Source organism: Nicotiana tabacum, chromosome 17 (assembly GCF_000715075.1).
Source record: "Nicotiana tabacum cultivar K326 chromosome 17, ASM71507v2, whole genome shotgun sequence".
In the NCBI taxonomy this organism is placed as follows: Eukaryota; Viridiplantae; Streptophyta; class Magnoliopsida; order Solanales; family Solanaceae; genus Nicotiana; species Nicotiana tabacum.
In genome coordinates, this window is record NC_134096.1 from 149,945,489 (window position 1) to 149,969,638 (window position 24,150).

At 38.3% G+C, this 24,150-nt stretch overlaps 1 protein-coding gene across 2 annotated transcripts; it reads left to right on the plus strand.

Annotated features, from left to right (window-relative positions):
* Nucleotides 1-14,335: 14,335 nt before the first annotated feature.
* On the plus strand, nt 14,336-23,354 carry LOC107802610 (uncharacterized). Of its 2 annotated transcripts, none has more exons than XM_016626141.2 (9): nt 14,336-14,726; nt 15,898-16,789; nt 16,975-17,813; nt 17,908-18,069; nt 18,162-18,216; nt 18,605-18,753; nt 19,906-19,992; nt 20,745-20,873; nt 22,856-23,354. In XM_016626141.2, the coding sequence occupies exons 1-9, from the start codon at nt 14,649-14,651 to the stop codon at nt 22,991-22,993; spliced, it is 2,529 nt and encodes an 842-aa protein (XP_016481627.1). In that variant the 5' UTR covers nt 14,336-14,648; the 3' UTR covers nt 22,994-23,354. The 2 variants fall into 2 exon arrangements, 1 of the variants encoding a protein (XP_016481627.1); XR_001651850.2 differs by having other exon boundaries at nt 14,337-14,726; nt 20,701-20,873.
* The last annotated feature ends 796 nt before the right edge of the window (nt 23,355-24,150 follow it).

Genomic DNA, 24,150 nt, shown 5'->3' on the forward strand with positions numbered 1-24,150 from the left:
CCATTAACTTGGTTCACCACGAGGAGGGAGTCGCACTTGGCTTCGATCACCTCTGCCCCCAAGCTTTTGGCTAGTTCGAGACCTACAATCATGGCCTCATATTCGGCCTCGGTTTTAGTCAATATCACTGTCATAATAGATTGTCTAACTATATTACCTGTTGGTGGCTTCAATACGATGCCAACTCCGGACCCTTTTGCGTTCGAGGCACCGTCCATAAAGAGGTTCCAGATCCCTGAGGAGGTCCCTTAGTTGACTAATAACTCTCTTTCGACCTCGGGTATTAGGGTCGGTGTAAAGTCGGCCACAAAGTCTGCCAAAATTTGAGATCTAATGGCGGTACGGAGTCGATATTGAATATCGTACCCACTAATTTCCATGACCAATTTAGCCAATCGGCCCGAGAGCTCAGGCTTATGCATAACATTTCTCAACGGGTAAGTAGTCACGACACATATGGGGTGACACTAGAAGTATGGTTTTAGCTTTCTAGAGGCGCTTAGCAAAGCGAGCGCCAGCCTTTCTAGGTGAGGGTACCTAGTTTCGGCCTCACCTAGGGTCCTGCTAACATAGTAAATTTGAAATTGCGTACCTTGCTCTTCCTGGACCAGGACTCCACTTACCGCTATCTCCGATACTGCCAAGTACAAGTACAATTGTTCGTCTGTCTTCGGCGTGTTGAAGCAGTGGTGGGCTCGATAGATACCGCTTGAGTTCCTTCAAGGCCCGTTGGAACTATGGGGTCCACGAGAAGTTATTCTTTTTCTTCAATAATGTGAAGAACCGGTGGATCTTATCGGAGGACCTCGAGATGAATCGCCCCAGGGAGGCTATGCGCTCGATTAATCTTTGCACGGCATTCACGTTGTCCACAACCGTGATATCTTCGAAGGCTTTGATTTTGTCGGGGTTGATCTCAATTTCTCGGTTGGATACTATGAACCCGAGGAATTTACATGATCCAACTCCAAACGCACATTTCTCCGGGTTCAGCTTCATATTGTATTTCTTCAATATGTTGAAGGTTTCCTGCAAATGTTTTAAATGGTCCTCTGCTCGCAGGGACTTAACCAACATATCGTCAATGTAAACCTCTATTGATTTTCCTATTTTTTCCTCGAACATCCGGTTTACTAGGCGTTGGTAAGTGGCACCGGCATTTTTTAATCCAAATGGCATCACGTTATAACAGTATGTGTCGTACAAAGTGATGAAGGAGGTTTTTTTCCTGATCACCCGGGTTCATCCATATTTGGTTGTACCTGGAGTAGGCATCGAGAAAACTGAGGATCTCGTGGCCGGTTGTGGTGTCGATCATGCGATCGATGTTGGGAAAAGGTAAAGAGTCCTTGGGACATGCTTTATTCAAATCCTTATAGTCTACACACATTCTTAATTTGTTCCCTTTTTTTTATAGACTACTACTATATTTGTTAGCCACTCCGGGTATTTAACCTCCCGAATAGACCCTATTTTAAGGAGTTTAGATACCTCGTCTTTGATGAAAGCATATTTGACCTCGGACTAGGTATCCTCTTCTGCTTGACCGGATAGAACTTTAGGTCCAAGCTCAGCTTGTGAGTGGTTATCTCTGGTGGGATCTCTGTCATATCAAGGTGGTACCAAGCGAAACAATCTTCATTAGCTATAAGAAATGGAATGAGTTTTTTCCTGAGCTCGGGGCTTAACCCCGTGCCTAGGTATACCTTTCGATCGAGCAAGTGTTCACTCAATACGACTTGTTCCAGTTCCTCGACCATTGATTTTGTAGCGTCGGAGTCATCAGGGGGCTATGAAATATCTGGGGACCCCGTAGTCCTCATCCTCGTCTATCCCTCGATCCTCTAATTCTATCGAGGTTGATAACAGTGATTGCTATTTGGCCCCATCTTTGACCAGCTTGTTCGGATCCTCTAGTGTTGAAATTGTGGATGTCGGGATCACTCCATCGACCGCGAACATTTACTTGATGGTCGGTTGTTCCCCATACACTATCTTGACTCCGCTGGGTATTGAGAATTTCAGCACCTGGTGTAGTGTCGAGGGCATTGCTCTCATGTTGTGGATCTATGGTCTCCCGAACAAAGCGTTATACCTCATGTCTCCTTTGATCAAATAAAACTTAGCTTCTTGGATGGTCCCGGCGTTGTTCACCGGTAATGTTATCTCACCCTTAGTGGTTTCACATGCCATGTTGAATCCGTTTAGATCTCGGATTGCAGGAACGATTTGATCTCGTAAACTGAGCTGCTTCACGACCCTCGATCAGATGATGTTGGCTGAGGTACCTGGATCAATTAACACACGCTTAACTCAAATTTTATTTACGAGTACAGATATTACCAGTGTGTCATTCTGGGGTTGCACGATCCCTTCCGCGTCCTCATCGTTGAAAGACAAGGTTCCTTCCGGTATGTAATCTCGAATTCATTTCTCCCTCGTGATGGATACTTTGGTGCGCTTCAACATCGGTCCTTGAGGGACATCGACCCCACCGATGATCATGTTAATGACGTGTTGAGGTTCTTCTTGTTCGGTCTGTTTGTAGAATCCCTATTCCTGAAATGGTTCTTGGCTCGGTCGCTCAGAAATTCTCGAAGATGTCAGTTGTTGAATAGTCGGGCTACTTCCTCTCTCAATTGTCGGTAATCCTCCATTTTGTGGTCGTGAGTGCCGTGATATTTACACATCTGGTTAGGATCCCTTTGGGTTGGATCGGATTGTAGAGGTCGAGGCTATTTGATATCTTTGAGCGTCTGATAGATGATACAATGGCGACAACATCGATGTTAAAGTTGTATTATGATAACCTCGATGCTTCTTTAGGCCCGATGGGCCTGTAGAAGCTGTTTTTTCTCATGAGTTCCCGGTTGCTCTAACCTCGATCACTTCTCCTTTCATTTCTCATAGAGTTTCGCCCGGACCCACTACTTCTTCGGTCTCCATTATAATGTTGATATTGATCCCTATTTGGTCTCGGTTCACGATCGATGTCTCCCTTGACTCTGTCGATGGTTCTGACAGGATAAACGGACCCCCAAGGCGCCCCGAGTTGATCATATTCCACTCTGATTTTCGATTGATACCGATTATGCATGTCGGCCCAAGTAACGGCCGAATATTTTATCAGGTTTTGTTTCAACTGTTGTGAAGCCATCAAGCTTCAAATATTGAGCCCTTGGGTGAAAGCCTGAACGGCTCAATCATCAGCGATCGGTGGCAGGTCCATTCGTTCCATTTGAAACCGTAACACGAACTCTCTAAGCATCTCGTTATCCTTCTGTTTTACTTTGAAAAGGTCCGATTTCCTGGTCTCGACCTTGATGGCCTCAGTGTGTGCTTTCACGAAAGAATCCGCAAGCATAGCAAATGAGTCAATAGAATTAGAAGGTAAGTTGTGATATCATATCATAGCCCCTTTTTGACAGGGACTCTCCGAACTTCTTCAACAAGACAAACTCGATCTCATCATCCTCCAAGTTGTTCCTTTTGATGGCGCATGTGTAAGATGTTACATGCAATCTCAGGCATGCGGAATTTCTTAGGGATCGGCTTTGGAGCCACGCTTGGAGGAAAAGATTTTTGTACAAACTTCTTGGAATCCAGGCCTTTCAACATTGGCGGTGCTCCTGGGATTTGGTCCACCTTAAAATTATAGGTTTCCACCTTTTTGTCATTAGCTTCGATTTTCTTTTCCCCTGATTCTATCTATTTTGTAAGCTCTTTGAGCAACTTTATGATCTCGGGGTTAGCCCTCGATTCATTTTCATGTGACCTTTCTGCGACCGGTTCATCCATGCGGGTGACTTCCCGGGGTGGATCGGGTTCAACTCTGCTCGGTGCACGGCTTTGGTTCTGTAACTGAGCTATCACAGCCTATTGAGCCTGCAACATTTCGAAGATCACCCGTAAACTGATCCCGTCTCCTCCAATGTTTTGAATATTTTGAGTTGCCGATTGGGCTCCACCACAGACGCTATTCTCGGGGTCGGTAGGAAAGTTTGCGTCGATAGACACAGATGAATTAGCGTCAATCGGGCCCACGATTGGAATTCCGATAGAATCAATGGGCGGTACCTCATCACCGGGTGCTATGTTGTTATTTTTACCGTGATGGTCAGACTCGTTGTCAACATGTAGGGGGTGCTGATTGAGAGTTCGACATTTTGAGTTTTAACTTGAAATTAGAGACACTTCAAAGAACAAGTGAAAAGTAGTGTGTGTTAAGGAGATTTGAATCAAATAACCACTATTATCCTTAGCCCCACGGTGGGCGCCAAACTGTTTGCCTTCAAAATAGGATAATAATTAAATTTATAAGTGGTTTTAAGGATATGTGGACTAACTTGATACAAAATGATAAATTAGATCGCAATTGTAATAAATAATGACAAAGTGAATGCAAACCACACAAATTAAATAGTATCAGCCTTGGAAGGTTAGCCACCCTCGAGCCAGGTACGCTTCAATCAGTGTCAGTATACAGAAGAACAAGAGGTTAAAGAGAAATAATAACAATGTTTTGCTTTGGGATGCGTGTTATAATATGTTAAATCAATTATCAGACCCCCCATTTATATAGTAGAGGAGTACTACTTTAGGTACAATTCTACAAAAGGTAAAAAAATCATTTGATTAGCTGATTGATGGTTTCTTACTGATACGCACAGAGATTCTCGCCATAATACCCGACCAGTCACAGATATTTCGGTCTTATGTTGGTTATGCTTGTCACGACCCAAACTGATGGGCCCGCGACGGGCATCCGGAACCTTACTCAACCGAGTACCAACGTAATCGTATCTTTCTTATTACATCATCATAGGTAAGTGGGCCAGAAGGGGTGTCATGAGATAAACAGAGTAAACATTAGAGAATACTCGACATAGAACGACCCAACCTGATATAGAAACTCATACCTGTGACATACGGGCCTATAAGGCCAATGTGATCTATTATATACTTAAAACATAGGCCGACAAGGCCATACAAATATTCGTATACATGACATTTGTCTACAAGTCTCTAAGAGTACATACTTATCATAAAGGTCGGGACAAGGCCCCGCCATACCAAACAATACACGTCTAAATCATACTGACCAACAAACAACTCTGAAGCAAATGGAGCGCACCAACATCTTCGGGACTTGCGGGCATGAAATGCAGTACAAATAATGTACCGAGTATGTAAGAATGAAAATCAGTAAATAATAGACATGAGAGAAACATGGAGTAAAAGACTCAACATGTAAGTCTGAATAACTCTATGAATCATTAATATTTACAATATCATGCATATGCGTATAAATGTCATACCATGCTTAGGTATATGCGTTCATAACATCATCAAGCCTATGAGGGCATCCCATCATATCATCTCGGCCACTGTGGGTAAATCACCAATAACCTTTTCCCATATCCCCCCCATACACACACACACACACACACACACACACACACACATATATATATATATATATATATATATATATATATATATATATATATATATATATATATATATATATATATATATATATATATATACGCGTATATAACACCGTCTCGTCATGGGTCAATGTACATATATAAATAAATGCAATGCATGAGAAGTACGTCAATAAAATCTTTCGGAACTTCATAGGAACATTATGCCTTTGATTAATGTCATTAAAGAACTTTATCACCTTACATATTTTCTGAGACCCATGAAAAGATGATAGAATAATAAGACACATGGGGAATCAAGAATATAGACACCCCTAGTATTTCTATGAAAAGAGTCATTTATGAAAGTTGCGTATTTTGCTCGTTTTATTTGTATCATTTGGATCATGCCAAAAATAAAGAAAAGATAACCTTAACATACTTGAGCCGATTCTCTTGACACTCCCTCTACTACACGTCTTTTGCGAAGAACACATAATGACAGATCGAAGTACGGAGAAATTCATATGATATTCTTGAGAAATATTACACTCTATTCCCTTGAAATTGAAAAATCTCGTTGCTATTTTTTAAGAAGTCTCGTATGAATCTCTTGCTGAAGCTATTTACGCTGCTATGAAGATAGATATATCTCTTCTTTGAATTTGATCCTAATCTTGTATAACTTTTCTTTGATGAAGTTCATCCGTCACTTTAGAAGATGTAACTATCTTCATTTTGTTAATTCAAGAAGTCTTTAAAGCTTGGTGGTGTGGGCCCCACCTTGGTAAGTATGACTTGGCCAAAGAATGTCCAAATTATGCCACATTTCAACCTAATTTAAGAGTCACATTTACCTTGCTCTTGGCTGCCACGTTGAGCCTCCCTAAGTCTTATCCAAATATTCACCCCATTTCCTTAATAAACTCATTAATCCCCCACTAATCCAATAATTAACTAATTATCCATATAATTAAGAATTGTCTTAAATTACTTATAATACGACTCACTTTTAACATACTTTATACACCTTACTATCATGGTCATGCGGTACCTTATATGACACTAGTCTATAAATACGAGATATTATATCTTGGACCGTATTTTATCCCAAATTGTCAAACTTCGACGAAACTCATTTTCTTCGATTCACTTACCCTCTCACCGTAATGAATTTACTTATCACTTGTTTAAAATATCATAATACTTATAATCTCCAAATAATCTTGTCCTTGAACTGATGTCAATTATCTTACGACGAAACTTTAACATACGAAAATGCGAGATGTAACATCTCATTTCCGAGCTTATATCAATTTACTTATGGCGTACTTCTACGTACGAAAATATGGGGTGCGACATCATTCACCTCTTTGGAATATTCATCCTCGAATGTTGACTGATGCACTTATCATTTTTATAACCTATGTCTTCTGAATACTTTAGTACTCTTCTTGCCATCTAAGCGACTATTCTGTAAATAAATCCAAAGGCTAGGGCATTCCTCTCTTTAGGACTCTTTCTCACACCACGACTTGTGGTCGGAATCCTTCAAATCTCGTATTTGTTGCTACCTTCTATCATGCAGCATGTACGACTTTGACCTTGTAAGTGCGCCTATGCGACTTTTCTCTCCTTTTTCCCTCCAACTTTTAGCCAATCTCTAGGCCTCACTTTGTAAACATATACATAGCTTGATAAGATGTCCCTCTGGCATCTATGGGTATACTGAAGTTCTTCGCTCAGTACTTTGTCGAACTTACAAATATTGCTATATCTTATTTCATAGACCCGGTTATCCATTCGTATGACTTTACTGCATCTAGGTAGGTCATACTATACCATAACTCTTACTTCGATTTATCGTTACTTAGGTCTGCTACCAAAATCCAGGTTACTCTCGTTGTTTATCCTATATGTATAAATCTAAGTCTTTTAATGCTTCCTCATTACTGCTCATCTTAAGAATGATGGTCTAATCTCATCTCATACTTTGTAACTTTTATCCATCCATTATTGATTCGCCTTAATACCGATAACTTGACCTCTTATGTAATACTGCCGCTAGGGCTCACGTCTCATCGAGGAACATCTGAAATGATTAGACTGATCTACCCGGGGGCGATACCATGCTTCTATTACCATATTTCATAGCATCCCAATGTGATTCACCTTACGTGGGTATTTTAATCCTGTACAATTCATGAAATCCCCCTTGGTTACGTGGGTATAACCATATTTCATACAATTCATTACTCAATCGAAGGCCCAAACGTCATCCTAAAACCTTATCGCTTTACCATACTTTAGCTTGCGATCTACACATATTTATTTATACTACTCGCAACCTCATTCATCTTGCTTGTACCATAGATTTCTTTATGTTATTCTGGAACATCAAACGAGATATTATATCGTCTCTAACTCTTCTTTACTCTCTTAACTAGACCTCTCAATACCTAGAAACCATAGGCTGGAAGATATGCCACTGATGACGCCGCTATCATTCCAGGATACTGAATCTCAACACTTCTAGCCTTTTATCCGAAGTATGGATTATTCACACCCTTCTACATTTGAGTATCTCGTACGTTGTTCACCTTTACCTTACTTACCTTAAAATCTCACATCATATCTTATATCTCTTTCATGACCTCCCTTTCACATAGGTATAATTCACATCCACAACTTGAAGATATAATCTCTTTATACTATTTCTAACAACTCTAAATAACATCCACTCCAACTTTCTCACAGAATCAAATTCGAAATTTAAACCCACATATTTAAGCTTGTTAAAAATCTAATTTTCACCACCCAAATTAAGGGTAATTATTCAATATTCTCAATCACGAGGTCTATGATTTTCTGGGTCCAACAATCAGACTCCTGATTTACTTAGTTAATGTAACTCTTTAGTTTCCTCTTTCCTCAGATCAACCTTTAGGTAGGCTTAATCTATCTTCCGATCTGTGGCTCATGGTATTAATTATTACTTTAGCCTTTCATAGACGCTATGGAATATCCGTGATACCATCATCTAACAATTCAATCCCTTGTTTATGACTTGGACTCAATTCTTTCTTTTAACTTATACCAGAGTCTTTTACGGCTGTATGATTTTCAACATATATGCTGCATGGATAATACTCTGAACTCTTAAGTGCATTTATAACGTAACTAACTCTGGATCATTGATCGAATAATTCCTTTCGTTCCTTCTCAACCTTCTTTAAATGTAAGCTATTACTTTTCCTGGTCTTTATGTCCCCTTGTTGCGTGCATACTTAACTTATCTTAGTTCCCACGCATGTCAGAATTTTCGTGCAACTCATATGGCCTCGAATATTACTTTTGATATTTACTTCCCATTCATTAGCCACGGTATGTGCCTCTTTCCTTTGAAGTGCATACAATTTTGTAGTGAGACTATTTTTACATGACCTTCTTCTTCAAGTTACTATGCTTAGGTTGAAGCCTTCTTCCTTATCTCCTCAGCTAGTCTTTCGTTGTAGTACTTAGGTAAGACCCTCTGACTCCTGTAAAGCTGAGAGCTTATTACGTTGTATACCCGATAGAATTTTTGATGTCCTTCCTCGCCTATAATTATCTGTAGTTACTTACCTCCGTGCCCTTGTGCTTGTAGGGTTGCTTCTGAACTGATATTTTGACTGTCTTCCCGGTGGGACTCTCTCTTATTTCTGTAACACTCATACGGTACCTTTAACTATCCCAACTCCTATCTGAATATTTCTCAAGGATCACAATGTCATATCTGCGAGACTGAATTCCCCATGTTGGGGTTCACTATGTTTGTCTTGCACGATCTGTTGATTTGTCTGTATCCTCTTGCCTAGCCATAACTAGGCTCTTCCTGAATCAACTGCTAACTATTCGTTGGCCCATTCTCATATCAATATTCCGCGTAATATTTCTTGGGTTATTTCTTTTGTCTTAACTTACCTCTCATTGTGGCTCCTTATTTATCAATAACATCCCGGGAAGGAACCCTCACTTCCTCTCCTTGACATCGTGTTCGCATAATGTTCTGGAATCGTAGCATATCTGTAGGATTTGGATAAGTGCAAGCTCATTCCTTTTTCATTTTTTTATCGCATTCTTCCTTTACCATTCCATAATTACTAGAATCACTTAATTCTGACTTAATGCCACATCACTCCATATTCCCCCTTTAGGGGAATACTAAGATTTAGGGCTACGACGAGCTACATATAGATGTTTTACCTCTTTCTCTTAGGCGTCTTTTCACATCATGGATGATCCTTACTCGCCTTGCGGTAATCCTTCTGTACCAAGGATAACAAATTTCCTTACTCGCGAGGGTGACACTTAGTATAACTGGCACATACAGTCCCTTAAGCTTAACTTTGCTCACATTGCTTGCTTTAGGAAAACGTCTTCTTGAATGACCTTTAAGGGTTATTCTTCTGTCGTCCATTCTATTATCGCCGGAACACAATCTCTAAATTTCTCATGATGCCAACTATTATCAAATCACTCAGTCCCTAATTCATGTTTTGTTTATCTTGTTCACCAGTCCATACTGATTTCTATTACTCTGGGGTCTAACTTTTTCCTTTTGGTAATCACGTTAGAGTCATGAACTTATTTCTCGAAATGAGGATATAACTTTATGCCCTATACTCTTTTGTTGTCTCAAGGCCTGTCACATCTCGTCTTTTCCCTCACTTGACTATAGACTCTGTAATACTGTCATCTTTTTTATCTACCGTTGTCATCCATGTATCACATCTTACTCATAATGTTTAATTAACTCTCTTCTTGTTTCCCGCTAACATTTATGTCTATCACTTTATTTTGAAAACTCGAACAAGACATTATTTTGATTTTAGCTCCCCTTGCTCTATCTACTAGCTCTTCGGTTTGCCTAACATTCTTTCTCTACTAGGGATGGGAGCCACACTAAGGTAATATTTATCCCTTCAAGGCTTCCAGTGCCTACCTTTGTAGTACTCATATTTAGTTGTACTATTCTAGTGTCCACCATCTAGGTGTCTCACAATGAGATCTATTACCACATTTGCGCTATCCTTCGGAAGTATCAACTAACACAAACAATCCATTCACCATTTTGGGTTACTCTAACCCCAGCCGGATCCCGATATCCCCTCCTTCTCTTAAACTACACTTGTCAGCCCCCATAAGGCATAACTGAAATGGGTGTGATCTATTGTATATACCTCTGTTACTGTTGAAGGTAACTCAAAATGCTTATATTTCTCTGCTTGAATTGTAAATAATGTCAATATTCATTAACTGGGTACCTCATACCCTTCTTCACATTGCTTCTTTTACATTATTGAAACTTATATCTACCTTCTGATTCTCTCATTTCTTTTAACCATATGGGTGGATAGATATTCTTGCCTTAAGGATTCCTTATCAAGAAGCTTACATATCTTAGTATGCATATGATCTATTGAATACCTCATATTTATCCATCATAAGCATGATGCCAAATCGAGTTCCTCTGACTCAACTCTTCCACAGCTATATCTCTTACCAATCGTCTGTCTGGATGTAGGTATCATCTTATTATGAATAAAATAGAATTTAGGAATCTGAATTCTTACAAGTGAGCTCTACCACACGATCTAGAGTAAGACGAAAGAGTGACAGTCCCAAATACCCTATAACCTCATGCTTATAAGTGTGGTACATAACACACCCATAAACAAGACTCTACTAGACACGACTTGTAGACTCCCTAGGACAGAACTGCTCTGATGCCACTTTTGTCACGACCCAAACTGATGGGCCGCGACGGGTACCCGGTACCTTACTCAATCGAGTACCAACGTAATCGTATCTTTTTTATTACATCATCATAGGTAAGTGGGCCAGAAGGGGCGTCATGAGATAAACAGAGTAAACATGAGAGAATACCCGACATAGAATGACCCAACCTGATATAGAAATCCATATCAGCTTGTAGACTCCCTAGGACAGAACTGCTCTGATACCACTTTTGTCACGACCCAAACTGATGGGCCGCGACGGGCATCCGGTACCTTACTCAACCGAGTACCAACGTAATCGTATCTTTCTTATTACATCATCATAGGTAAGTGAGCCAGAAGGGGCGTCATGAGATAAACAGAGTAAACATGACGGAATACCCGACATAGAATGACCCAGCCTTAATATAGAAACTCATACCTGTGACATACGGGCCTATAAGGCCAATGTGATCCATTATATACTTAAAACATAGGCCGACAAGGCCATGCAAGTATCTGTACACATGACATCTGTCTACAAGCCTCTAAGAGTACATACTTATCATAAAGGTCGGGACAGGGCCCCGCCATACCAAACAATACACGTCTAAATCATACTGACCAACAAGCAACTCCGGAGCAAATGGAGCGCACCAACATCTTCTGCTGAGCTAATAGCCTACTTGGAGGACTCTCGACCTGTCTATCGGGACCTGCGGGCATGAAACGCAGTATCCCCAAGAAAAAGGGACGTCAGTACAAATAATGTACCGAGTATGTAAGGAATGAAAATCAGTAAATAATAGACATGCGAGAAACATGGAGTAAAAGATTCAACATGTAAGTCTGAATAACTCTATGAATCTTTAATATTTATAATGTCATGCATATGCGTATAAATGTCATACCATGCTTAGGTATATGCGTTCATAACATCATCAAACCTCTGAGGGCATCCCATCATATCATCTCGGCCATTGTGGGCAACATCATCATCATATACCAGCTGATCAGGTGGTGATGCGTATATAACGCCGTAACTTTTTCCCATTCCATATACATATATTTACATATATATATATATATATATACGCGTATATAACGCCATCTGGTCATGGGTCAATGTACATGTATAAATGAATGCAATGCATGAGAACTACGTCAATAAAATCTTTCGGAATATCATATGACCATTATGCCTTTGATTAATGTCATTAAATAAACTTTATCAACTTACGTATTTTCTGAGACCATGAACATATGATAGAATAATAAGACACATGGGGAATCAAGAATATAGACACCTCTAGTATTTCTATGAATAGAGTCATTTATGAAAGTTGCGTATTTTGCTTATTTCATTTGTATCATTTGGATCATGCCAAAAAGAAAGAAGGGATAGCCTTAACATACCTGAGCCGATTCTCTTGACACTCCCTCTACTACACGTCTTTTGCGAAGAACACATAATGGCGGATTGAAGTAGGAAAAAATCCGTATGATATTCTTGAGAAAGATTGCACTGTATTCCCTTAGAATCGCAAAATTATGTTACTATTATGCTAGGAAGTCTCGTATGAATCTCTTGCTGAAACTATTTACGTTACTATGAAGATAGATATATCTCTTCTTTGAATTTGATCTTAATCTTGTATAACTTTTCTTTGCTCAAGTTCACCAGTCACTTTAGAAGATGTAAGTATCTTCATTTTGTTAATTCAAGAAGTCTTTAAGTCTTGGTGGTGTGGGCCCACCTTGATAAGTATGACTTGGCCAAAGAATGTCCAAATTATGCCACCTTTCAACCTAATTTAAGAGTCACATTTACCTTGCTCTTGGCTGCCACGTTGAGCCTCCCTAAGACTTATCCAAATATTCACCCCCTTTCCTTAATCAACTCATTAATCCCCCACTAATCCAATAATTAACTAATTATCCACATAATTAAGAATTATCTCAAATTACTTATAATACTACTCACTTTTAACATACTTTATACACCTTACTATCATGGTCATGTGGTACCTTGTATGTCACTAGTCCATAAATACGGGGTATTATAGCTTGGACCGTATTTTATTCCAAATTGTCAAACTTCGACGAAACTCATTTTCTTCGATTCGCTTACCCTCTCACCGTAACGAATTTACTTATCACTTGTTTAAAATAGCATAATACTTATAATCTCCAAATAATCTTGTTCTTGAACTGATGTCAATTATCTTACGGCGAAACTTTAACGTACGAAATGCGGGATGTAACATTTCATTTCCGAGCTTATATCAATTTACTTATGTCTTACTTTCACGTACGAAAACATGGGGTGTAACAATGCTAACAATATTTCTTCGATCTTGATTGGAGCTAAGGCCGACTCCGAGATTACAGACTCAATGTTCTCGAAGATAGGCGTTCTGACCCCGGGTTCTAGCTCGATGGGACTCGAGATCGATCTTCACTATTTGGTTAGTCATGTTCCGAACCTAACTTATCATGTCGTAGGCGAGCTCAATTCCGACCGTATACACTACTATTACCTCAATTGTTAAAAACACATTCTCATTTTTATTGTTGACCCCATAATGGAGTTCCAACACGAAAGATAATCCAAAATTATATTCAACAGTTTGAAAGATAAATTTAAACTTTTCTTCTCGAAGAATTTGAATACGTGAATTTCACGCATTTCATGTTGAGGCGTCGTTAGTGACCCCAAAAAAAAAATACGAACATCAATAGTATGAATAGGCCGATAGTGTAATAAGCGAAATTGAACAATTTCAAATAGTACATTGGCAAATATACTTTTCACATAAGAATAATGAAGAAAATTGAATGGAGAGAGTGAGTTAGAATTTTTATTTGGATTGCATGTTTAGTGTTATAAAAAATATTAGGGAAAATGATACTGTAAAATATTTGGTCAACTTAAAAGTGGTAAAATCATAAATTGAAGGTGACCAACCTATTATTTTAACTGATTTTGTTTATTAACTTACACATTTCGAAGCATAAATAATCCCAAAGATGCTCAAATAAACTTGCAAGCTTGCCAAAAAACACCCAGTAAACAGCCAAAATACCAACTTGTTGTTAGTAACTTATTACACTCCATTTTACTTTAAACTAAGCCCTCAAAATCATTATGTACGAGGGATTCGAAAATTGAAAAAGGAGAAAAAGAGGGACGTTAAAGTATTACGGAAACGGAGAAAAGAAAAATCTGGATTCCGTGGAGCACGTTACCCGCGTCGTGACATCGCTCTCACAACAAAAAAGCTATAAAAACATTTCCAAAATCTCAGTTTCTCACTTTCACCCAAAGTTCCGATTCCGAACCATCACTGTGAGTTCAATATTCCACAATCCACTTTCCGAAATCCCTCAAACCAGAATTGAGAATGATAATAGTAGCTCTCCTAATTCTGGAATCAAGCTGAATTTTAGGGTTTACAAGATGGAGATGGCAAGTGCTGCTCCAGTTCCCGTTTCGTGGATTCCCGAAGATGACCTCCTCTTGAAGAACGCCGTCGAGGTTACACTTTATCTTCGACTCGATCTTATCTACTTTCGCATTAATTTGTGATCATTCTTTTATGTATTTTCACACCTATTGTCTTTCATTAGGCATATATGTGCTATTAAATCAGTTCAGTCAATTTTAACATTGGAAATTTGACTTGATAGCGATGATATAGAAAGGCTAAGCCATGGAGAGTTAGATTTTAAGGTAGCTAATTTGCTGGAAATGCGAGGTACATGAAAAAATCACACTCTTCAAATTTTCGTTAAATTGGGGTTAAATACGAGAATACTGCGTTTAACAAATGATGCTAGAGATTCAGCCAATTTTACATGTTTGTTGCTCAGGTAGTTGCATATTACGTGATGAAGTTTTAGCTTCGATCAGATTGAAACTGTGGGATGTTTTTAGGATAAAAATGATCTAGTTCTTCTTTTATATTTATTTATACATCAGGTAATGTACGTCTTTTCTTAGTCAATGTCCCGAAAGACACTAATGCATCAGTTATTATTAATAGCTAAACAATGATTGCTATTAGGTACTCCAGTTCTTCGATTTGACCATAACCTTTGAGTCTCACTGTCCCTCTTCACTGTTTTACTAGGAATTGACATTTTTTCAACCTGTGAACTGAAGGCCTGTAGCTGTGGAATTTCTTTAGTTGTCTTTCCCTGAACCGAATCTGCTTTCTATAAGTTAAACCGAATCTGCTTTCTATAAGTTATGTGTCCCCATTGGTGAGGGAAATGGATTGTGGTCTCCTTATATGGTCTTGGGCAATCCTTTCCTCATGATCTAGCTTTTGGGGTTGAGTTAGGCCCGAGGTCCATTTCTTAATACTATATTTTTGTGTTTGCATAGTTGTGCCTCATGCACCGGCTTAGTGCAAGAATTTATGAAATGCTTATTACCTATCAAAAGAATACTTTTGTTTTTGCATCTTACAAAGTTAATATGTTTCTTACTTTACCTTGGCTCACATTGATGAGGATAGAAATGCTTCAGTTATTTTCTCTTGAAGTACTTGTCCGTCTCTTTCCACCGTCTACTGTTGCTTGGGATAATACTCCACATCTTTTTTTTTATCAGCACTCCAAATCTAGCTGCTTCATAGCCAAGTCTTACTCAGTTGTTTTATTTTTAAATAAACTTGCTCATTTTTCCTTGCATATACTGGCAGGCTGGTGCATCCTTAGAAGCCCTTGCTAGAGGGGCAGTGCGATTTTCCCGCAGATTCACGTTGCAAGAGCTGCAAGACCGTTGGCGTTCTCTTCTGTATGATTCTGATGTTGCAGCTCCAGCTTCTGCTCGCATGGTTGAGCTTGAACTTTCAGGGATCAATCCATTGTCAAAGTTCAATAAATCTGATAATTTTAAAGGAAGCAAAGATGTTGTTGGAAAGAGGAAAGTGGACAGCATTCGTAAACAATACTATACGATGCGGAAGAAATTTCGAAGTGAATTTTTCAACTCCACCGATCTAGGCTTTCTGGATGAGCCAAATCTACACGAATGCAATGGACATGGAACTGATTTTAGGCAGCATGTCAGAATTGATGCTCAGTCTCGTGATGGGAACTGTATGCTTGGGAATTGTATCTCAGATGACCTTGGGCTTCAAGAATCAGATCTGGATATCTTGCGCAATGCTTTCCCAGAAGCACTTGGAGACATGCCTGTCACTTCTGCCATTGCTAATTCCCGTATAGCCTATAACAGTAGGTGTTCAATTTCAGTAGACAATAATAGTCCAGATGGAATTCTAAGAGAAAGTAGGTTTTTGGAAGAGTTTTCCGCTTCATCATTAAGAGAAGAGATGAGGAATTCTTTTCAGCCTGATATGGAAGACAGAGAAATTCATGATGCTCTTAAAGACAATTCCATTGACTTTGAAAAGTGCTCAGGTGTTAAGCGGCCCTGCCTATCACAGTTATCTCCCGAGAGAAAGATCTTTGGTAGTCCTGAAGGAAAACAGTTGTCCACCTTTCATTCAAGAAGTGACAACCATCAAAATATCTGTAGGGGTCCTTGTGGATTCGGAAGCAGACAGCATTCCCACTCCCCTGAATCAGGTCAGAACTCTTCATTTCATACACTGGAGTTTCCATCTGTTCAGTCATTCTCCCTCTTTAGAACACAATGGAAAATGTAGCAGGATTAGCGTTGGAGATATGTTATAAGCCGTTAACAAGGTCTTATCCTTGTGATGGCGATAGTTATGATAAGTGTTCATGTATGTATAGTTTTGTCTTTGCAGGAGCAATGATGGGGGTCAGGACTGGTAGCACTGATTTTATTGATTCATCAGCTACCTCAGATGGTGAATTCACGGATCTCCCAGATTCACTCTTGAACCTTTCAAATGAGGATGACATCCTCTTGATGGAAGTGGATGGGAAGGATTCACCGGACAACTTGTCTAAAGCTAATCTTAAGCTCCTTCCAGATTCTCCTAGCGATATTCCAGCAGGTGGTTCAGACGACCATGAATCTGAAGTAGTTAATGATTCGAATGCAAATGTTGCAGTTCCTGATGATTTCAATCCTTTAGGATCAGAAGTGAACACTTCCTCCCTGCTTAGTCAAGATGTAAGAGCTGATTGTGAAGTTAATTTGTCATCCGAATCATCATTAAATCCTGATATAAGACAGCTTACTGATGGGAATATGCATTGTACACTGAACACTGAGGATACAGAAATTCCTTGTAATGACGATATCTTCTTGCTTATCCACCCTTCTACATCATTTGCTTCTACTGCAACTCAAACAATTGGTCAAAGTTCCATGGACCTCTCATCGGCTAGTAATAAAAATGAACAAAGAGTTAACTCCTTCACTCGTGGAAAAGATTCCGTCAAGTCTTTTGCATGGACTAATAAGGTTGCACCAAACATCTTTGGAGAAACACGCCCGGTGCAGCCATCCGTCGATAGTACTGCCCGTGTAAAGGTGTCTGGTACTACTGCTTTGCCGGCGCTTCCTGGTGATGGCAAGAAGGGTGCTGGAGTCGCAGGTCAAAGCAGATCATTGCCTGCAAATGCAGAAGTATCTAAAGATGATGTGCGAGAGGAGGATATTGTTAGAGTTAGAGGGGTATCAAAACTTGAAATATTATCTATACTTTCTTCCTTGAACTACTTAGCATTTCCGTATGAAACCTATAGAGCTGCTTATTTGTTGGTGGCAGGTGGGGGACACTTCTGCTACTTTCATCAAGATGCCACAATTTGGCGAATCAAGCTCTGTCAGAGCGGCTGCTATAGAGTCAGCAATTAACCCTTCAACATCAGAACTGGAGGAACCTCAGAGCGATGATGATGTACCTTATTTTTCTGATGTTGAAGCTTTGGTAATTCTTGTACTTTTCTTTTTTAAGCTAATCTCATCTATAGAGTTACCAAAGTAGATATAACCTTTTGATCTTGGGATTTCAATATTCAGATACTAGATATGGACTTAGATCCACAAGATCAAGACCCGTATACAACTAGGCAAGGTGAGTTATTTGAAATTGAATGGATTGTGTTCATTTGTAGCTTTTACTGGAGATAAATCATGTGAAGCAACTTTTAAGACTTGAATGTTCCTTACTCTGTGGTATCACTTTTACATCTGTTTATTCTTCTTCTCATGATTGATGTGCCGAACTTATAGTCTTATACAAAGATAACATCCATATTTAGTCATCCATACATTTGCAGGTGTGTGACTATCTACTGTTTTAATTGATGTAGTAAGAAATTCCTGATTGCCCCAACAGCTAATGGGTGTGTTATATAGTGAAGCTACTGTTTTTACATCATAGTGAAAAATAAAATGCCTATTATTATGCTATATGATGTAGATTATTATGACTTTGAACTGTTGGGTTATGTGATATTCAGAGCCAAAGTATCAGGCGGAAGACTTTAAAAGGACTACCATCAGGTTGGAACAGTGTGCTCGTTCTTGTTCGCGAAGAGAAATGACACCTCGAGGGGCCTTTGCTATCCTATATGGACGTCATCTGAGGCACTATATTCGGAAGACCGAGGTAGATATCTCAGATTGTGACCTGCATCATTTGTTATTTAATTGAATGATTATATTTATAGCATTCAACAGTCTCCTTTAGTCTAGCAGCTTTCGTCTTCTCTCTGTCTCTCCCTCTTTCTTTATTTGTATTCTTTCTGCTGGGCAATGCTCTTCCACATCTATGATTTCTATTTTCTATGCGGCTGTTCCTTTGAAGTTTTAGTTTTAGTAGTATAGACTGATTTTCAGACTTTTTTCATGTGGCCTTGTAATTGCTTCCCTTTGGGGCATCTTCTTGTTCCATTTAATACGAAGCAGAAAATGTTTCCCTAGGTCACATATGCACCAACGAAGCTACATAAGTTTCATTCAATGAATTTTGTTCCACCAATAAACTGAAAGAATACATTTATCTTATCCCAAAAAAAAAAAACTGAAAGAATACATATAATTTATAGGGATAAATTTCTTGTTCCTACTTGTAACACCAGTAAACAATAAAGAAATGTAGTGTAACTAGGAAACTTGGCTGGAGACCGCTGACTGGATTTCCTGGAAAAAATTATTACAAAATATGAAATTGCTTTAATACCCTATTCTCGTTGAGATTAAATAGAATAGTCTAGTCTCGGGTTATGACGTTATGAGTAAAAATTATAAAACCATTAATAATTCTTGAAAGAGTCCGTATCTTAAGAAAAAAATGTGATTTTCTTTCTCACTTGTGTACTTTCCTTAGAGTGCCTTGTCTTTCATCAGGCATTTATATTACTGACATGGATTCTGCAGCTACTGCCTGATTCTTGCCTTGGACAATGTAATACCTTTCTTGGCCTCTTGGCTAAGATCAAGTGCAGTGTGCTTTAAGTCTCTGTTTAGTATCCAGAAATAAGATATTTTTTTGGATTTAGTCTCATCATTTTTTTTGTCCAAACTTTTACAAGGATTTGCAGCTAATTGATTCGACATCTCATCTTAGTATATTCCTACTCTAACTGCCTCTTGATTGTATCGTGGCTAAGCCCTTTTCAAATGACCTCTTCGCCCTTTCTTAATGGAGTTTCAGCACTATATGGTTTTGCAGCTTTAATAGGGGAAATCAAACCCTGATTATTGTAAAGCTTTCCCATTTAGCCTGCATATTATTGATCAAATGAGCTTGCCTTTGTAGGTCATACTTGGAAGATCCACTGAAGATGTTGAGGTTGACATTGATTTACGAAAAGAAGGCCGTGCTAACAAAATTTCTCGGCGTCAGGTAGAATTATTTAGTTTGCATCTTCTATGTTATGCTATTATTTCTTTGTTAAGAATGATGTTGGAGTACTCCTTGAGACATAGTTTGTGTTTATGTACTCGATGAAAAGGAGACATGTCAAACAATATGATGATTTCTTGTGACTTTGTTTTGAGTGCCTTTTGATGTTACAACTTGATGTTATTATGTTTAAAACTTCTTTTTTTGATTTGGGTACAACTTGATGTTAAAACTTCAGTGAAGGAGATTCTTTTGGCGCTTTTTAATTCTTTTAATGTAATAATGTACGAGCATAAAAAGTGATGTGGCTTTAAACACACAGGATGTTCAAGGTTCTTGCTTAATCAGCTATGCAATGTTCTTTTAATAAAGAAATTACTTATGCAATGTTATCAAGCACTGGAAGTTGCAGTGATTGGTTGATGATGTCTAAAACACAATTGTGGGTTAATTTTAAGGAAAAACCAGGTAATAGCACTTGGGTGGTGAGGCTAGAAGACATCGTGATGAATAATCCTCTGTGGCATAGTCTCGTAGACATATTATGAAACAGTCAGTTCTAGACAATATATTGCCTTTTGTTTATATCATTTTGGTGGAGGTAAATATTTCTAAGGTTCTTTAGTTCAGAATGCCTTCTTTGTCAGCTAGTAAAATTTCCTGGGACAGATAGTTATATGTTGTGCCATCCTTATTGTTTTGCATTAGATGGATGCGTTTTTTTGGTCATTTCTCCACGTGTTCTTACTTAGGCAAGCATCAAGATGGAATCGGATGGATCTTTCTGTCTGAAGAATCTAGGGAGGTGCTCAATAGCAGTGAATGGCAAGTCAGTTGATACTGGGCAGTATCTGACTCTTAGCTCTAGTAGTGTGATAGAGGTATGTCACTCTCCTTACCTTTAAGGGACAAATTTTCTTGCATGTTACCTACATGTTTGTCTTGGAAGTTCAGCTTTGTGGTTGATAGTACTCCCGTCCTATGACTCTTGCTCCTTATTTACTTAATTGTCGGAGATCCTCTCTAACAAATATTACACATTGCTTTACATGTTCACTGAAAAATAAAACATTGCTTTTCATGTCAAAGAAATAAGGATGTTCAAACCATCCAAGGTATTTCTAAACTATGAGTTGAGGTATGATAAAGAAAAATTACAAAGCATTTGCTGAAAGTTGATGTATAAAACACATCCTTGATCACGTTAATACAAAAAAAAGATAGCAAATTAAGTTGCTTTGGCATATCTGACATGATAAGTGAGATAAAGAACTCTACTGGTGATTGTTAGTTAGTAGGTTGCAACCTGGCCTGTATCTTTTCCACCATTTTAGAATCCAACATTTGGTTATTAGTACTAAATCTTTTATTTCCAAATTGACCTGCTTATACTTTATACATTGCCCTAATTTATTTTCCAAATGCCAATTTATCTGTATATGATACAGAAATACATAGAAGTGTTTTTCTAAATAAGAAAATTCAACAAAACCTTTTTTAGCCGTTGACAACAAAATATTGAAGTACGTAATCAACGTAAGTGCAAAATCCTTATAAAAAAAAAAATGCTAGATGAAAGCAACACATAAATGGAAAAAGATTTTTTAAAAAGGGAAACTTAAAAGAAATCAACAAGGAAAGGATGACTAGTTAATTAGACCTTTTCTCCTTTTTCTTTTAATATGAAAACCCAAAAATTCACCAGGGCCAGCAGCACACTGTTCCACACTTGTTGGATAATGGGCCCGCCACTCTACCCTTCTCCTTAAATACCGGTTTTTTATATTTGTGGCAAGATCTGAATTGTGAATTGCGCTTGATTCACACATCACGCCTTGTGTTCTTACCACTAGACGGGAGCCCGGGGGCTCCTAGATCTTCCCTTTAGAGCAAAACTATACAAATTTTCCTTTTAATCTTATACATATTTTGGACCTTCTCCCCACAGTAGGATGGTGTTTCAATCAATCAATCCTAAATTAGGTGTCATCTGCTACATGAATTCTCTGCACTGATTTTATTCTAAGATGATGTTTATTTGTAAAGTAAGTTGACTAAAATGCTCCACACTCCTTCCAAGCTTTGACCAACATCCACAACTCCATGCATTAGGGATTTCCGTTTTGTCATTACAAAGATTGTTAACCAAATTCAAAGCTGAATTGGTAGAAGAAGGATTGTTTTTACCATCATTATATTGCCAAAAAGCTTGGCCTTGTCCGCTCAAAGTTCTTCACCACTAAGTATGAGACCAGCAAACAGCTTGGTCATGTTTTCTTCATAAATTATTGATTACTTATGTTGTCACCTTTTTACTAGATATTTACATTGGTGTTCTTTCTATGTTTGTGAAAAATCAATCCTAAAGTTCAAATACTATATTTTTGCAGTTGAGATATAGATTTGAGAAGTGGTAGCTTTCTATTGGTTTCATGTGGATATTAGACTACACCTACCACTGGATAAATTTTATTTGGCCTAACCTGGCTGCTAATGTTGTGTTTCCCAATCAACCAATAAAGATAGTTTTTTGTATTTCCTGTCATGCCATGATTTTTCCTTTTATTTCAATTTCTTCTTAAGTGCTATGACTTGTTGCCCCCTCCCCTGATTGCCTCTGCAGGGGGCGGGGTTGGGGGATATGGGGGTGGTCAAGAGAGTAATTGGTGAGTGTATTATTTAGTCATGGCAATGATGAGAAAATCCATCTAAGCTACACTTGCGTATACCTAAAATGCCCTGCAGTATCTTCATTTTATATTACCCCTGGAAATGGAGATCATGCATTGTTCACTATTATGATATTTTCACTGGTTGGAGTCTTACAGTTTTATAATTTATGGAACATACTGCACTTTTACAGATACGGGAAATGACTTTTATGTTTGAGATGAACCGTAAGTATGTCAAGCAGTACATACATAGCATTAACCAGAATAAAGGAAGGCTTGGCAAATTTGAATGGTCACCTGAAAGGAAACCAAGACGAACACCTTTATAAGGTACCATTGTTATCCTTGTTCTATTTTGTAAATTAACCTTACGTTGAATGAATATCCTTGGTTGAGGATCAGTTTCTTCTGTTCATTAATGGATGTGTAAAGTGTTAATATCTCCTTATGTTCCTGTCTAAAGGTCATCTAACCTGCCCAGATCCCCTTACCACTTTGTTTCTTTTCTTCATCTCTATTCGTGTAGTTTTACTGGGACTTTCAGTTTTCTCTTCCAGAGTTATTTTAGTAAACAGTTCTGGAGGAGAGGGATTAAGATTGCATTTATGTTTCTTCAAGGTGTTTGTAAAAGTAAGATGTTTTTAACTATTAGATGTGTAAATGGAATTGTCTAAATTTTACGGTTATCTAGAGGAAGATGTGCATTTCATGTACAAATATTTTTTTCAAGAGTAAACTACTCAAATGTAAATATTGAGAGTAGCGTTCGCTTGATAAAAAGGTCAAAGTTATCCTAGATGATTTTAATAGTTTTTAGTCTTTTAATCTCGGATTGCAGAGGTTTAGTTGTACATGAAGTTTGCCTCCTAAATCATTTCTTTCCCCTTTCTGAAGGGAGATATAGAGAGCCGCAAAGATGTTTTTTTTAGTTATTATTTGTTTTAATCTCTCTAATCTTTTGCTTATCTTTTTAAACTTAGTAGATAGCCGGTGGATTCTAGTTTTCTGTGGGGATCAAAATGCGGAACACAGATTATTACCTTTGCGACCATCATTACGCTTCTCAAACTATTAAAGTTTCTCAATCTGCAATTAGTGTGGTGGGTTTGTGCTAGAGTTTTGCCTGGTTAAGGATGAGAAAAGTTTTTCCATAATGATTATATGAAAAGCAGGGTTAGGCCAGAGTAGTCGAAAGCGAGGAAAAAGTCATAATCTGGGGCGCGCAGTGTGACAAAAGTGTGGGCTTAAGCAAATAAAAGAATAAAAAAACCTACACGAATATGTGATGTTAGGAAATGTAACCATATAACTCAAACAACTATTTGGACAACAGAATTGAAGTAACTATAGTAAAGCGAAATATACAAAGTATGAAGTCATGTCAATCAAGTTTGAGAATCATTTTAAAATTCTTATTTGACAAAAACATGTAATTGTATGTCTTTTGGAGGTAGTTTCCTTGTAATGAACCCAAGGACTAGATATT

Coding starts and splice junctions, on each gene's coding strand:
- LOC107802610 (XM_016626141.2), top strand. CDS start 14,649: ATGGAGATGGCAAGTGCTGCTCCAGTTCCCGTTTCGTGGATTCCCGAA. Junction 18,070..18,161: donor TTTCTGATGTTGAAGCTTTG/GTAATTCTTGTA, acceptor TTCAATATTCAG/ATACTAGATATGGACTTAGA. Junction 19,993..20,744: donor ACAAAATTTCTCGGCGTCAG/GTAGAATTATTT, acceptor GTTCTTACTTAG/GCAAGCATCAAGATGGAATC.